The sequence below is a fragment of the Centruroides vittatus genome, unplaced genomic scaffold (genome assembly GCF_030686945.1).
Source record: "Centruroides vittatus isolate TY-2023 unplaced genomic scaffold, ASM3068694v2 contig_1743, whole genome shotgun sequence".
Classification (NCBI taxonomy): domain Eukaryota; kingdom Metazoa; phylum Arthropoda; class Arachnida; order Scorpiones; family Buthidae; genus Centruroides; species Centruroides vittatus.
In genome coordinates this window covers 350,583-364,511 of record NW_027121062.1, presented here as the reverse complement: position 1 = coordinate 364,511, position 13,929 = coordinate 350,583, and the positions used below count along the sequence as shown (strand labels likewise).

At 27.4% G+C, this 13,929-nt stretch overlaps 1 protein-coding gene across 1 annotated transcript in view; it reads right to left on the bottom strand.

Annotated features, from left to right (window-relative positions):
* Positions 1–13,929, bottom strand: part of LOC136969149 (ceramide synthase 6-like) — a 58,604-nt gene that overhangs the window by 20,724 nt on the left and 23,951 nt on the right. The window contains exons 2-3 of the mRNA XM_067263243.1: positions 560–680; positions 352–464 (exon numbers count right to left, since the gene is read on the bottom strand). Coding sequence (XP_067119344.1) covers positions 352–464; positions 560–680 — 234 coding nt within the window. The remainder of the gene's footprint in view (positions 1–351; positions 465–559; positions 681–13,929) is intronic.

The window sequence follows — 13,929 nt, the reverse complement described above, 5'->3', positions numbered from 1 at the left end:
TGACCTTTCAATATTTTATTCAATATGAAATTTATAACAAACAACATTAAAAATGTGCAATGTAATAAATAAATTAAATTTTTTGTGTTTGATATTATAAAAAAAAATTATCCAAAGTACAAATCATATCAATTTATTTCAGTATTTAATCAATTTAAACAAATGTTGAGCTGTGATATTACTGTGAATAACAATGATAATATTTTGCTGTTATCAGCTAAAGGGGAAAGAAACTGAAAATGTAGATATTGTCAACAGTTAAAAGGTCACGCTAATAAATACAATAATCTATAAACAGATTATTTTAAGAATTGTAAGTGCATTTGCCTATTATGTGAACTTCAAACTTACGAGCTTTCTGTGAATTTTGCAAGAGTCGTGGGCTTATCTTGAAGCGTCCGCTGTCGTAACCATCTTTCCACTTTTCTCTCGGTCCAATCTAATTGCTTAGCCAAACCTTGAATCTGTACAATATTTTTTTAATTGTTTGATTTTTAATTAAATGAAGGAAAATCCAAATACATTAAATTATCGCATAAATGCGGCTAGAAACTTTTACCTGTTTATAACCTATTCTTCCATTAGCTCGAAACGCTTTCTCTAAGACGTGATTCTCAGGAGCTCTTTTGGGACGAGAAGGTTTTAAACCAAAATATATTCCAATGGGTGTAAATATATACCTAAAAATGAAAATACATAACATATTTTAATATATAAATTTACAAAGCAATACATGCACATTGAGTTTATTTATCATTTAATGTTTATTACATAAAGAAAATGAATCACTTATTATTTTTTAAGTAAAATATTTAATTTTATATAGAACTTTTTTATTCTGTCAAAGTTAAAAAGGTTCAGGGTTAAAATAAATTTTATTTTCAAAACTTTGTTGTAACATGCTTATCAAGCAGCATATAAAAATTACAGAAAGTTTACGATAACGTTGATTGCATCAAATTGACAAATCTTATGTAAAATTCATACTAATTTCAAAATTCATATTAAATATCAAATTCCTCAAGTTTTATAATAAAATTTCCAGATTATGTATCTAAATATTGAAATACAAATATTCCTTTTAAACTAACAGTCAAACAGTATATTACTAAACAATATATTGTTTATTCTACATTTTCGGCTAAACAAAATTCTCATTCAGTCAATAAATTTGCATTTTTTGACTGAATATTTATATATTTTTGTTATCTTATTATAATTTTAATTAATCCATTCAATTATTTATTGATAAATTGTATTTAGTGAAAAGTAAGTGCCATTACTCAATGCTGTACTGTTACTAGTAAGTCTGTAAATCAGTAAACGACAATCTGATGATATGCAAAATCATATTGTATCGAACAGTTACCTCAATTTTTGGGCCAAGCTATATATAAACATTTTTACTGACCTATATTACATGCATTTATTGATTTCTTGCAACATTAAACATTTAGACGACAAATTACTTAAAATATTTTTATTTAAAATTAGCAGTTTGTAAGAAAATTCATCTATCAAATCATATGTTTTATACATGTTATAATCATCCATTAAGCTAACTTTTTCATCTATATGTCTTTTTGAACAAAGATATTGAACACAGAATATACAGCGATTCAAATTTTATGAGAGATAAATACAAGTTCAAATCATTTCTTTAAAAATAGAATAATATTAAGCAAAAAAATTGATGTAACTTGATGTATCTTAGCGAAAGGTTACATTTGCTTTCTATGTAAAGCGATCAAAAATATTTGAACTTAAATTTTTGATTTATTAGTGTGTTTATAAACATACTAATACAGCATCAAAAATACTTTATAGACAAACATACATTTTTGATAGTCTTAAACAATTGGAGTCATGTTTTAATTTAGTAAATTTGAATTGAGATCATAATTAGAACTAAACTTTTTAAATAAAAAGAACATTGATGTTATTGGATTTAACAGCAGGCATAATAGATGATGCATATGTTACATGTGGTGTCTATTAAAGGGTTTCTTTCTGCCAGATTTTCTGTTAGTTTATTTATTTGAGCTTTATCTAGCTGTGTGAGCAGTTTATTTAAATATTTGAACTTATGATCTGAAAATTAACTAAAACAGAAACATCTAATATTAAAGACAAATGAATGAAAACTATGCGAATAATTCTTTCTATTATAACATCATTGTAATCTTACATCAAACTCAGTGGTTGATAACAATCTTGCCAAAAAATATTTAAATGTATTATCAATATTTTTCAAATGTAAAGTTAAATTTACAGGTTTTGACTAATGAATTCACAAATATTTATCAATATATCCCTTACATTCCATGCAATTATTTATAACACCAGTTTTTATATTATTTTTACATCTACTTGAATTAAAAGAAAAAAAGTGAATTTTTATACTAGATTAATTAACACAAAGTTCTTAAATAACAAAACTGTTTTTCAATTTATTCATCTGGATCATTAGTAATAATCTACCAAGTAATGAACTGTGATTTCAAAACCAGTGGTTTATAACTTTACACACATTTACATACAAAACAATGAGTGAATATGTAATACTTAGAAAGCACAGATTTAAATCAATAAATTAGTAACAATACACATGCCTTAACATACTAACTTTTCATACATAGTTGAGAATATAAAAAACTCACATGCTAACAGTTACTATTTCTTATAAAAATGGCTATTTCTTGAGTTTAGATTTCAGAAAACAGTTGGCGGGAGTTCTTGCTTGACTTTCCCAGCAATTGAATGAGAGGTTAAGGGAACAGTTAGGAAATCTGATAATTTTCAATTATACTACGATATAAAATTTAAGTAAAAATGACTTAAAATGAGTACTTTTGATGATTTACTGTTATGAGGTTAAAAAATAACTTTTGTTTTATTATAATAATTATTATTATAAAAAGTCAAAAACGCTTTATTTTGATGTTCTCAAAACTCATCGTAGAGATGAGTTTTGAGAAATGACATGACCCTCTATCTCTCCCATGTCTTCAAGTTCCTTAATCCAAAATTTAATAGCATCAATGCTTATTACACACAAGTTATTATGCCAAATTTTGTTTCTTAATCTCTACCCCATCCTGAGATATTAAATGAAAAAACACACACACATACACACAAAGAAAATTCACCCCTTCTTTCTTTTTTGGGTTCAGGCTATCACAAAACATCAAAATTTCTAAAAACCAGAGTGTAAAATTTGACACTATTACAATACAATACTTTATTATATCATAGCAACTAGGATAGTAAAAACAGATACAATATATATAAGTCAAGAAATTTAAACACAATTATTTTTAAATTAATTTACTAAAATAAAGTAATAATTTCATTTTTTGGTTGTTTTCTATACATTTATTCTACTCTGTATTGTTTAAATCAAATGAAAATATATCAAAAATAATACATGCACAAGAAATTCTTATAAAACTCCTAACACAAAAAAATTATTCAGAAAATTGATTAATTTTCTAATTTTCTGCTGGACCAAATCTGATAATAACCAATGTCTTTTCTACTTTTATTAACATTAAACATAATATTTGAATTAAAAAAAAAAGAGGAATATAAGAAAAATAAAATTTCATCAAGCATATTTATTGTTGATTGGATAAGTAGGTTAAAAGTAAAAGATAAGAGATTTCCTTAGAGATGAATGAGCCGAATACCCAAAACAAATCTTCAATTGGAACGCTTCATTGAATAAGATAAAAAGAAAATTACATTATTATTAAATTTATTTTTGGAAGGACAAAACCATGAAGATGTTATAGAACACACAACCTAAAAAATTTAATAAGCATGAACTATAAAGAGAGGAGAATAATATTTTATACAGATATTTTAGCAGGCATTTCCTTCATTTAATAAAAACAATTATAAAATATTAATACAAAAATGTGTGTGTGTATGTAAACACACACACGCACACATTTCATTTGTAAGTAAGAAAACACAACAATCCCGTATAAATATTAACTTTTTAATACAAACAAATTACATTTAAACTAGGAAAAATTGTATCTTATTCCAGTGATATATGCTGTAATATTGCCAAACTGAAACATTAATTCTTACATTACTGCTATGTTTAAACTAAATTTATTGATTGTCTCGATAATCAATGCAACATCTAATCTATATTGGAATGCATAAACAATAACCGAACAGAAACTCTAATTTCTCTGGTGACAAAAATATGATAAAGAAATTATCAAATCTTGACAATATACTGTAATTTGTTCCATTTTCTAAGTTAAAATTAATTTCAATTAATATTTTACTTCTCTAACAATATGCAAAATTCTTGAATGCAAGATCTCTGAAACAGTTAAATATTTTTGAAATAAAACTATGATAATATCGACGCTGCAGTTGACGATTAATATTATAGTTTTATATATGTAATTTAAAATGTTTCTATTATTATATTATTTTAGATTTCAGAATATAATATATTAAAAATAATATTTATTGCTCATACTTTTATAGAATTTTGTCAAATTTAAAAAAGAAATTACAGCAGTGGCGTGCCGTGACATTTGATGACAGGGAAGCTGTGCTTCTGTAAGAAGCCGACTTCCAGGGGCAATCAGTTAATTGCGCGTCAGTGATGGTCTAGGGCAGTGGTTCTTAACCTTTTTATACTCGCCGCCCACCAAATATTTCATAACTTTTTTGTGTCCCCCATTTTTTAATAATAATTTATATTTGATAATTTGATAATTTATCTATAATAAATTGATTTTTTTATTATTGCTTTATTTTTTATATAATAAATGTAAATCATAACTTTATTATTTCATTATCTATTTAAATAACATTCAAACTTCACAATTAAACATGAAAACTCATTAATTTTTAACAGAAAATAAAATAAGAAACATGTCGATAAATCGATCCAATGTCAATGCTAAAACTAAACTAAAACTAAAACGCCCACTTGTCGTAAGGATTTTGCATATCTTTTGCAAAAATATTTAAATTTTCAAAGCCTACTATTTTTCCTAATTATTTTTAAAATTCCAAGCATTAATAGTTTCTTAAAATTGCTTTGGAATAAAAGAAGTAAATACTGCGGTGTAAGTAGCATATTTACATTTATTTCTTCTGTACTAACAAAGTTGTATGTAGGAAGAAATACAAAATAAATAAATAAAAACTAAATAGGAAAACTTTATCTTTCTTATTTCACTTTTCAATACGATATTCGGATTATACATCAATTTTCTTTTTATTATATTCTGAAGGAAATTTTGCATAATTTGGCGGCCCCCGGCAAACTTCTTATGGACCCCCAGGGGCCGCGGCCCCCTGTTAAGAATCACTGGTCTAGGGTCCATTCGTATTCATTTGTTCGATAAGCCAGTAAAAACGGTAGACTTCTCTAAATGTATTTTTAATATCACAATTACATTCTGAATCGCTAGCCACGATATAAGGGCTAAAATTAAAAATAAATTATAAAAACTTACTCGGTGAAATAAAATGTGCGATGGATGTACATACCTGGTACAATGTATTGTTCGATTGTATTAATATACGTTTAAAGAAAATTATAATTAAAATATAGCTTTGTAAAGAAACGTACTTAAAAATAACATAAAATAGTCTTTACTTTTTAAATCTTAAAACAATCCACTTAGTCAAATATCTTGATACGAGTAGCTAATGGATATAACTAGTGCCGGTCCAGGTAGGTGTGTAGTGAGTGTGTGCGTGCCAAATCCCGAGGGTGCCGATACCGGTCAATGTCAAATGCCTCTTTTGTCGCATCACTAGTATATCTCAAAGGACGCCACAGGGCTGTTGTAAATTTTAAACGTTTCTCACCGTAGCTGTAAAAATCTAACTATGTTAAACTTAATAGTCATTCGTTTTCTAACTAATTCGTTTTAATACCAGGTGTACACGGAAATCAGTTTCCCACTGTACTGAGCGAGTGATTGGTTCTGTTAAGCTTTTGTTGAAGTAAAATTCTGGCTCTTTCAACAGGGTTTTATTTATGTCCCCATTCCCTAATCTCTTAATTATTTAGTCACTTCTTAAGTAGAAATAAGTCGAAACCAGTTACTTTGTACCTGAATATCTGTAGTCTTGGAAAAACAGCGGAAAGACAAATTTTTATGACAACGGATATATAAATCGTAAATTTAAGGAAAATAAATTCTACAGCTTTTTTTTTTTGTACCATTGTATGTACTGTACATCTCATTTATTAAATTTGGTTGTAAATGATGCTGCCAAAGTAACAGTTAATTTTTAACACTGTACTAGAATTGTACACGTTTTTTCTGCATCCCCTTACAGATGGGACATACTAAATCGTAATATCACCGGTTTAACATCGAAATCCGTAAGTAATATAAGATGGGAGAGCGAAATAAACGGAGAATAAATATATCAAATATTTTAATGGATTTTTTAAAACTCCTGTCAACTGTACAGAACTATCATAAAAACATGCCAGTAAACTCCTATCGGTTGGGTTGTTATAAATCTAGTCTAGGGTGGGCAACCCTTTTTATAACATGGCCAGAATAAATTTTACGTTTTTTTCCGCGCTGTAGTAGTTAATTGACGCTTTCTTGTGACTCGTAATTTTTTTAGTCTGCAAATATGAAATAAATAAATAAAAAGTTAATTACTACATTTATTTCTCTTATCGTTTTCGAAAATTACAAAGAATTGGAAAAATAACTATTAATTAGTTATTTTTCCAATTTAATAATCTATTAAAGATCTCGCGGGCCGGATAGAAACTTTTCGCCAGCCGTAGCTGGCCCGCGGGTTGCCCGCCGTTGATCTAGTCTGCTCGTGATTCACATAATCGGGCGAGGGTGGCCGAATATCTAGCAGGCGGCTAACAGCCCACAACCGCTCCGGGATATAAAGTCGCGTACTCTTTACGCGTGTGTCGCTTCTACCAGCTAAACCGTGACGTTTGTGCTATGTAAAGCGCATGCGCCAATGCCTATAATCTGGCTGCTTGGAAGTTGACAGGCAGGCGGATAACAGCCCACAACCGCTCCGGGATATAAAGCTGTACTCTTTACGAGTGTGTCGCTTCTACCAGCTAAACCGGGTGAGGTTGGTGCACTGTAAACCGCATGTGCTAATGCCTATATAATCTGGCTGATTGGAGACTGACCCGGTTTCGACATTCCTTCCGCCACCGAATTATTCGAATATACAATAGCAATCTTATCGTTTTTTTTTCACATGTAGTATAGAAATTTGTAAAAGATACATAATGCAGTTATAATAAAATATTAATTTTAATTAATTCAAAGTACGTTAAAATATAAAAATTTATATTTTATAAAATTCAAGGGAAGGTCATTGGAAGGTAGAATCGGCGCTTCCATCGCTTCCAATGACGGCACACCACTGAATTACAGTATAACCCTGATTATACAAACTGATTCATTATGCAGGTGATTTGGCTAATCAAAAATTTGGGTAAGTGGATTAACATGTAAAGAATGAAATTACAGGGTAACAGCACAGTATTGTATACATGCTATATTTATTTATTCAGCATTTTGGTCTGTCACAGCAAATAGGCATGTGACGTATTGCAGTGTGATGTCAGTGGAAGAGAGAAAGGAGAGCGAGTGATGGTTCAGATAACTGGACGTTCGGCTAATCAATGTTTGGATAATCAGAGTTCTACAGTATTATTAATCTATTTATTTATGATGATCTTCATCCGATCAAAAATTTAACACTTCTATTTAATCTTTTCAATCATTTACTGTCCTTTCATACAGATTTTACATAAGATTTAATAGAGAAAAGGGATAATTAAAGACACTGTTTTTAATTGAAACATTAATTCTATTAAAAAAAATCAAATTATGTTTTTATAATAAATCACTTCGAATAAAATTTTTAATAAATCTAAGAAATGAAATTTAATGTTAAAATATTATTGATTTCATGTTAGAAATATGAATTAAAATTAGTTTTGTTGAATTTTTATAAATTATTGATTTAAAAATACTTTTATTCTGAAATGAAGATTAGAAAAATAATTTAGCAAAAAGTTAATAATAAATTAATTTATTTATGACAAAAATTCAAATGTTTCCTTTTATATTAATGTCTATTCTCTTAATGTTACAATATAATTAAATAAAGTGGCACAGTAAATATAAATAGTATATCATAAACTTCATTTTAAAAATGAAGTGATGAACAACAGAGAACCTCATTGCCATTTATAATGTTTTAAACTTGTACAGGGTATCCAACAAGTTACTGTGGAGTGAGAAATTTCTAATGACATTATACATATGTATTGCATATATAAGTCATACAACCTGTGTTTCTACTTTGCAGTAGATGGCATTACTGCTTGCTCAAGGATGCTCTGCTTTTTGGAATACAGTTTTGAAAGACTTCTTTGCTGTCTGCCCAACCTCCCATGGAATGTAGCCTGCCATCTTTCTGCACCTTACTCCTGAATTCTAGGGCCTCTGGAGAACATTTCCAGCATTTACTATAGGAGAAACTCCAATATTGTATGTAAAACTTCATCTTTATTAAAACTTTACTTAAACCTTTTTCAGTGCAGAATAACTTCTCAAACACCCTGTACCTTGAAATCAGACAAGCATATCTGAAAATGTTAATATGAATGAATCCTAAATTACACCCAATCTGAAATTTTGTTCTTGATATAAACAATTAAAACACTACTTTCAGTAATTAAAAGCAGATCTTACAAGGTTTTTAATTATAAAGAACAGAAAAGAGTATTCGAAAAGTTTTAGATATTTATTTGTGTTTCTCTATTTATATCTAAAATGCACCTATAAATGCATTGTTTAAAATTCCTTTGAACAATAATAAAACTTAAATTTCTATTTTTTTAAATTCAAAGTTTTAGTCATAGTGATGATGGTAATTATTGTGGAGAAGACAACTAATTATGCAAAATCCTATTTGCCAGATAAAGTGATTCATCATCTCCCAAACAAGTTTTTTTAGCACACACTTCTCTCTCTCAAAAAAAAAATAAGAACCGTAATAATTACATTAGTTTTTGATAATATAATTTATTGTATTAAATCTGTACAAATACTTGTTACACACTTTAAAACTTTGCTACTTCCAAGGTGTTTTTATAGAATATTTTTCTCAAAAAATATCATTTATCAATGGAACATTCCAACTTGAACATATCAATTAAAAGTCCATTAATTACTATTGCCAAGAGACTGTCTAAATGAGAACTCTAAAGTGCACACCTGACTATTTTTGAATTCAATTAAATTTGTGATGAAGTTTTTGTAATCGTCACACAAGAAAAGTTTCAGCTTTTCTAGCGTAATAATGTATTTTCATTAAGTTTTTATCATCATGTAGTTTTCTTAATTTTAGTATATCATCTAGTTTCAAATTCTTAATAAAATTTAAATATAATACATAATATTTTAATGAATGTTATTGGAAACATTCAATTGTATTTAGTTGGTAACCATTTATAGCAGCTGTTGCTACAGACAATTGGGTAAACATGTCAAACTAAATATATGTAAGACAAAATCTAATTAAAATAATCAATACTATACAATGATGAATAATTAATACACAATAAAAATACACTATTTTAAATTTTTTATTTTACAATGACAGTTCAACATATTTGTTAATATTTTATGTTATTATTGATTACTGCAATTTGCTTTATATTGTACAATTTTTGTTGTATACTGCATCAAAGATAGATCAGCATCTTATGGGGCTATTTTTAATTTATTAAATGAAATTAACAACATAAATGCTTTATTGCTTTAATAATTACTTAAAATAAACTTAAACAACATAAAAAATAATAAAATTTAAAAGTAAATGATAAAAATATCGAAATATAAGCATTATTTTTAAAATATAAAGTAACAATACTATTAACAATGAAAATCTTAGGAGAAGGACAACTACTGCCTACAGTCAGTCTCCTATAGATTTATCTGTATTGCCATTATATGAAAATTGCATATCAAATCTTAAATCTGAAGTGTCGAAAAGTTTGACATTTGTATATAAAAATTAATAAGCACTAATAAATTATATCATACAATTATCAATTTCTGTTCTTTGTATCATCATTTACCATTTTTCCACCTGTATTTTAAAATAATTTTTAAGTCAATCAGATAAGCAATTGAGAGATTAATGAAACTATATTAAATATTACTATATATCTATAAACAATCTGAAAAACTTACAAAAAATTTGACATTAGAGGCAACTACCAAAGCAACTTTTATCATATAACATGAATCAGGTATAAGTTCAAAATACTTTGGCTCATTACTTAATCTTTCTAAAATTATGGCAGTCTTCAGACTTTAATAGTTCCTCTAGTAAATCCAGAGGAGACTATAGGAAAAATTACTGTAATTTTGTGTGGATAACCTGCAGTAACCGCAGAAAATTGCTAGAACAGAAATAAAACATTTGTATAACCCACCTTACCACTTATCTTATGCCTCAAAAGCTACTTTTGAAAGCATGACACCTACTAGTATGAAGTTTAGGTTTGCCTTGTATATTAAAATGTTTTCTTAATTATAAAGTGGAAAACAAAAACCAAGAGGTAATCTCTTGAACATGATAGACTTTCCAGACACATGAACCAGAAAAATGAATGGAGGTCAGCAGACATTTTTGTTAAATGGTACGACGTCTTTATTCCCGCAATGAAAAAGTATCAAGAGGAGGAGTGGAAAATATGGAAACATGCTATTAATATTTGATGATGCAGTGAGTTACCCTAGCATTGAGCTATTCACATGAGAAGGAAAATTTACAGTCATGTTATTTCCTCCAAATGTAATGTCACTCCTACAACCAATGGATCTGGGCATTATTGACAGATACACCTACCTACAATATCAAATTTATTAGACCATTAATTTACTTAAAATCACTCAAGAATATAAAAACAATCATCATCAAAATTATGACATACGTATCATCAATAATATAAAACCTATAGTATTATTATTTTTAATTAATTAAAACAAGATTTAATTAAATAAGCAGGAAATCACTGCTTTGAAACAGGACATATAAATGCATTTACATGTCTTCCTTAACAATTTAAATATTTCCAGGAACAATGAAGTCAACCTCAAAGAGACTGAGCTTCTGCAATACAGCTTTTAATACTATTCAAATTAGGAATTTTAAATCTTGAAAATCTTGAACTTGCATTAATAACTTAGAGCATAATTAATTAATTAAGCATAACTGCATTAATTAAAAAAGAGGAGAAGTTCATCTCTTTTGGCTTGAGTCTTTACGTCACACCTTAGCTTCCTTTCACCCAACACTTCCTTCCTCATCCATTTATGATTGACAGAATATATTTTAATGGCCTATAGATGATGATGTTGTTGTTCTTTATTTTTATTTTTTCTTTTGTATATAATAGACAGTCGCAATTTGCCATGTTATCTACTTTAATCCATTGTAATCTCTTAATTTTGTTACTCATTTGCATTTCATCAGTTTTATTATGTAACATACTGTAAACCTAACCAGCTCTGCTCTGTGGTTCTGGTATTGTACTATGTACAACCAAATAAAAAATATTGAATTGAATTGCCTATAAAGGTTAAGTTTTTTATCTTTATTTTTCTTATATATATATTTTATTTATTTATTCTTATATATCATTACTTATTTATATATCATGTTTAAATTTGTTTTTATTAATTTATTTTGTAAGTCTATATATATATTACTCAGTCATCTATGCATAACATTGTTCAGCAGCATATATAAACTTATGATACTAAAATCAAAAAAAACCTAACATTTTCAATCTATATTTATTCTTACATAATTCTGATATATGTTGTATACTGAAACTTTATTTGAATATTTCAGATAAACATGTTCTTTTTGAAGACTGTTCAATTTTGAAAGTGTACAGAATGAACTTTATCTGGTTTGAATTTTACATGTTCAATTGGAGAATGTTCCATTTTCATTTTTGCCTTATAACAGTCTCATCATCATGATCACAGTCTGAATAAGACCTATCAGAGAGGCCAGAAACATATGTGAAATATATTTGTTTTCTGCTAGAAATGAAGAAATTGATTTGTGTTGAAGCACTGATCTTCCAGTTTCTCTAACTCCAATGAATTCAGCCTGTGAGGTGATTAGAACTGTTTTAAGGATTGCCAAAGGAATCTTCCTTATTGACTATCTCAATTCATGTGAAACTATCAATACTGCATATTGCATTAATGTGTTAAAGTCCCATTGTATAAGAAATAAGATTTGTCGAGAGAGGAGTAAGGGAATCCCTTTCAATGTGGATAATTGCTTGCCCTCAAGTGACACAGTCCACAAGGACAGAAATCGAAAAATATGACTGGGAAATCCTCACACATCCTCCATCTGGCTCTCTCAGAATCCCTATTACTATTTGTTTGAGTGTGTCAAATGGCAAACACAAGAAGTATAGTATGGCAACAATGAGGGAGAACCTGAAATTTGTTGTATCCTCCATGTAGCTCCAAGGAAGTTCTAAAGGGAGATTTTCACAGTTTCAGAACTTTGAAGTAAATACATTGAGCTGATTGGAAATTATGTTGAAGACTAATAAAACTATGTATTTTTAGTGACATTTAAGCTTTTTATTCTGTCCCTTTTCCCTCCTTTGGAATAAAATATTAGTTCTGACTCAATTCAAATGCTATAGTTTTATTTGATAATTAAAATAGGTTATAATTATTTCACTTTAAGCTGTTATAACATTTCATCTCAATTGTTAAAGATAACTTTGATAATTATCTACCTGCAATTTTGCAATTAAAAATTTAATAAATAAACAGTTATTATTCTAACTAAAAATATAAATTCAAAGTCAAAATTCAATTAAAATCAAAACAGTATTTTTATAACTGATATTATTTATTAATTTACTAAGTCCATTTATTAGTAATGACATTGACATTTTGAAAATTTTGCATTCTTAAATAAGAAAATTAATACAGAATATTTGTGAAAATATATCAATCATTTATTATTTACAATTATTTCTCTGATATAACTGCTTTCAAAACCTTTACAAATGCAATTTCCTTCATAATAATACTTGCTTGACGTTTATAATGTTTACATAACACAATTTAATATTATATAATACATTAATGTATACGTAACATACAAAAATTATTAAACATAACTACCAAAATTGTATCTAGTGATCTAACATCTCAGCAATCATATTAAATTATTCAAATTATTTGTGGTTGATATCACTATTAAAAAAATTTCTTTTATTTTAATTGGAATATTAAAGAATTCAATATATATTCATTACAAAAAATACCCCTTGATTACATATTAAAAAAATTCTCTCTTCTCTAATTCTTAATCAATAAACTTAATTTTTAATCAATTGAACAGAACAGCTAAATATTATAAAATAAATTTCATTAAAATAGTCCAGAAACTTTAACATAACAAAAGCATATCAAAAAGTATTAAAGTACGTATTATATTAATAATTTATGAAAATGAGAACAATTATATAAGAAAATCTTATATAATTGTTTTTTTAATATACATATATATATTAAAAAAATTTAATATCTACACTACGCAATTACTTAAGTTTCATAATGATTTTAAATGAGAGTAATTCAATGATCTTAAATATACAGCACATTCAATATTGTGTTTCTGTGCTGAAGTCTGGCAGATGTGGAAGAGAGAGAAATACACAACCTTAATTTGCAACTCAGTAATTTTAAATTCTAAGCAATATTAGTATAGAAAATAATTTTATGCTCGTCATTCATTGATACATATTAAAATGTGTAGAATTATATTCTTATTTAAGTCAGTCTATAACGACAAATTTAGTCAGTATCTTCT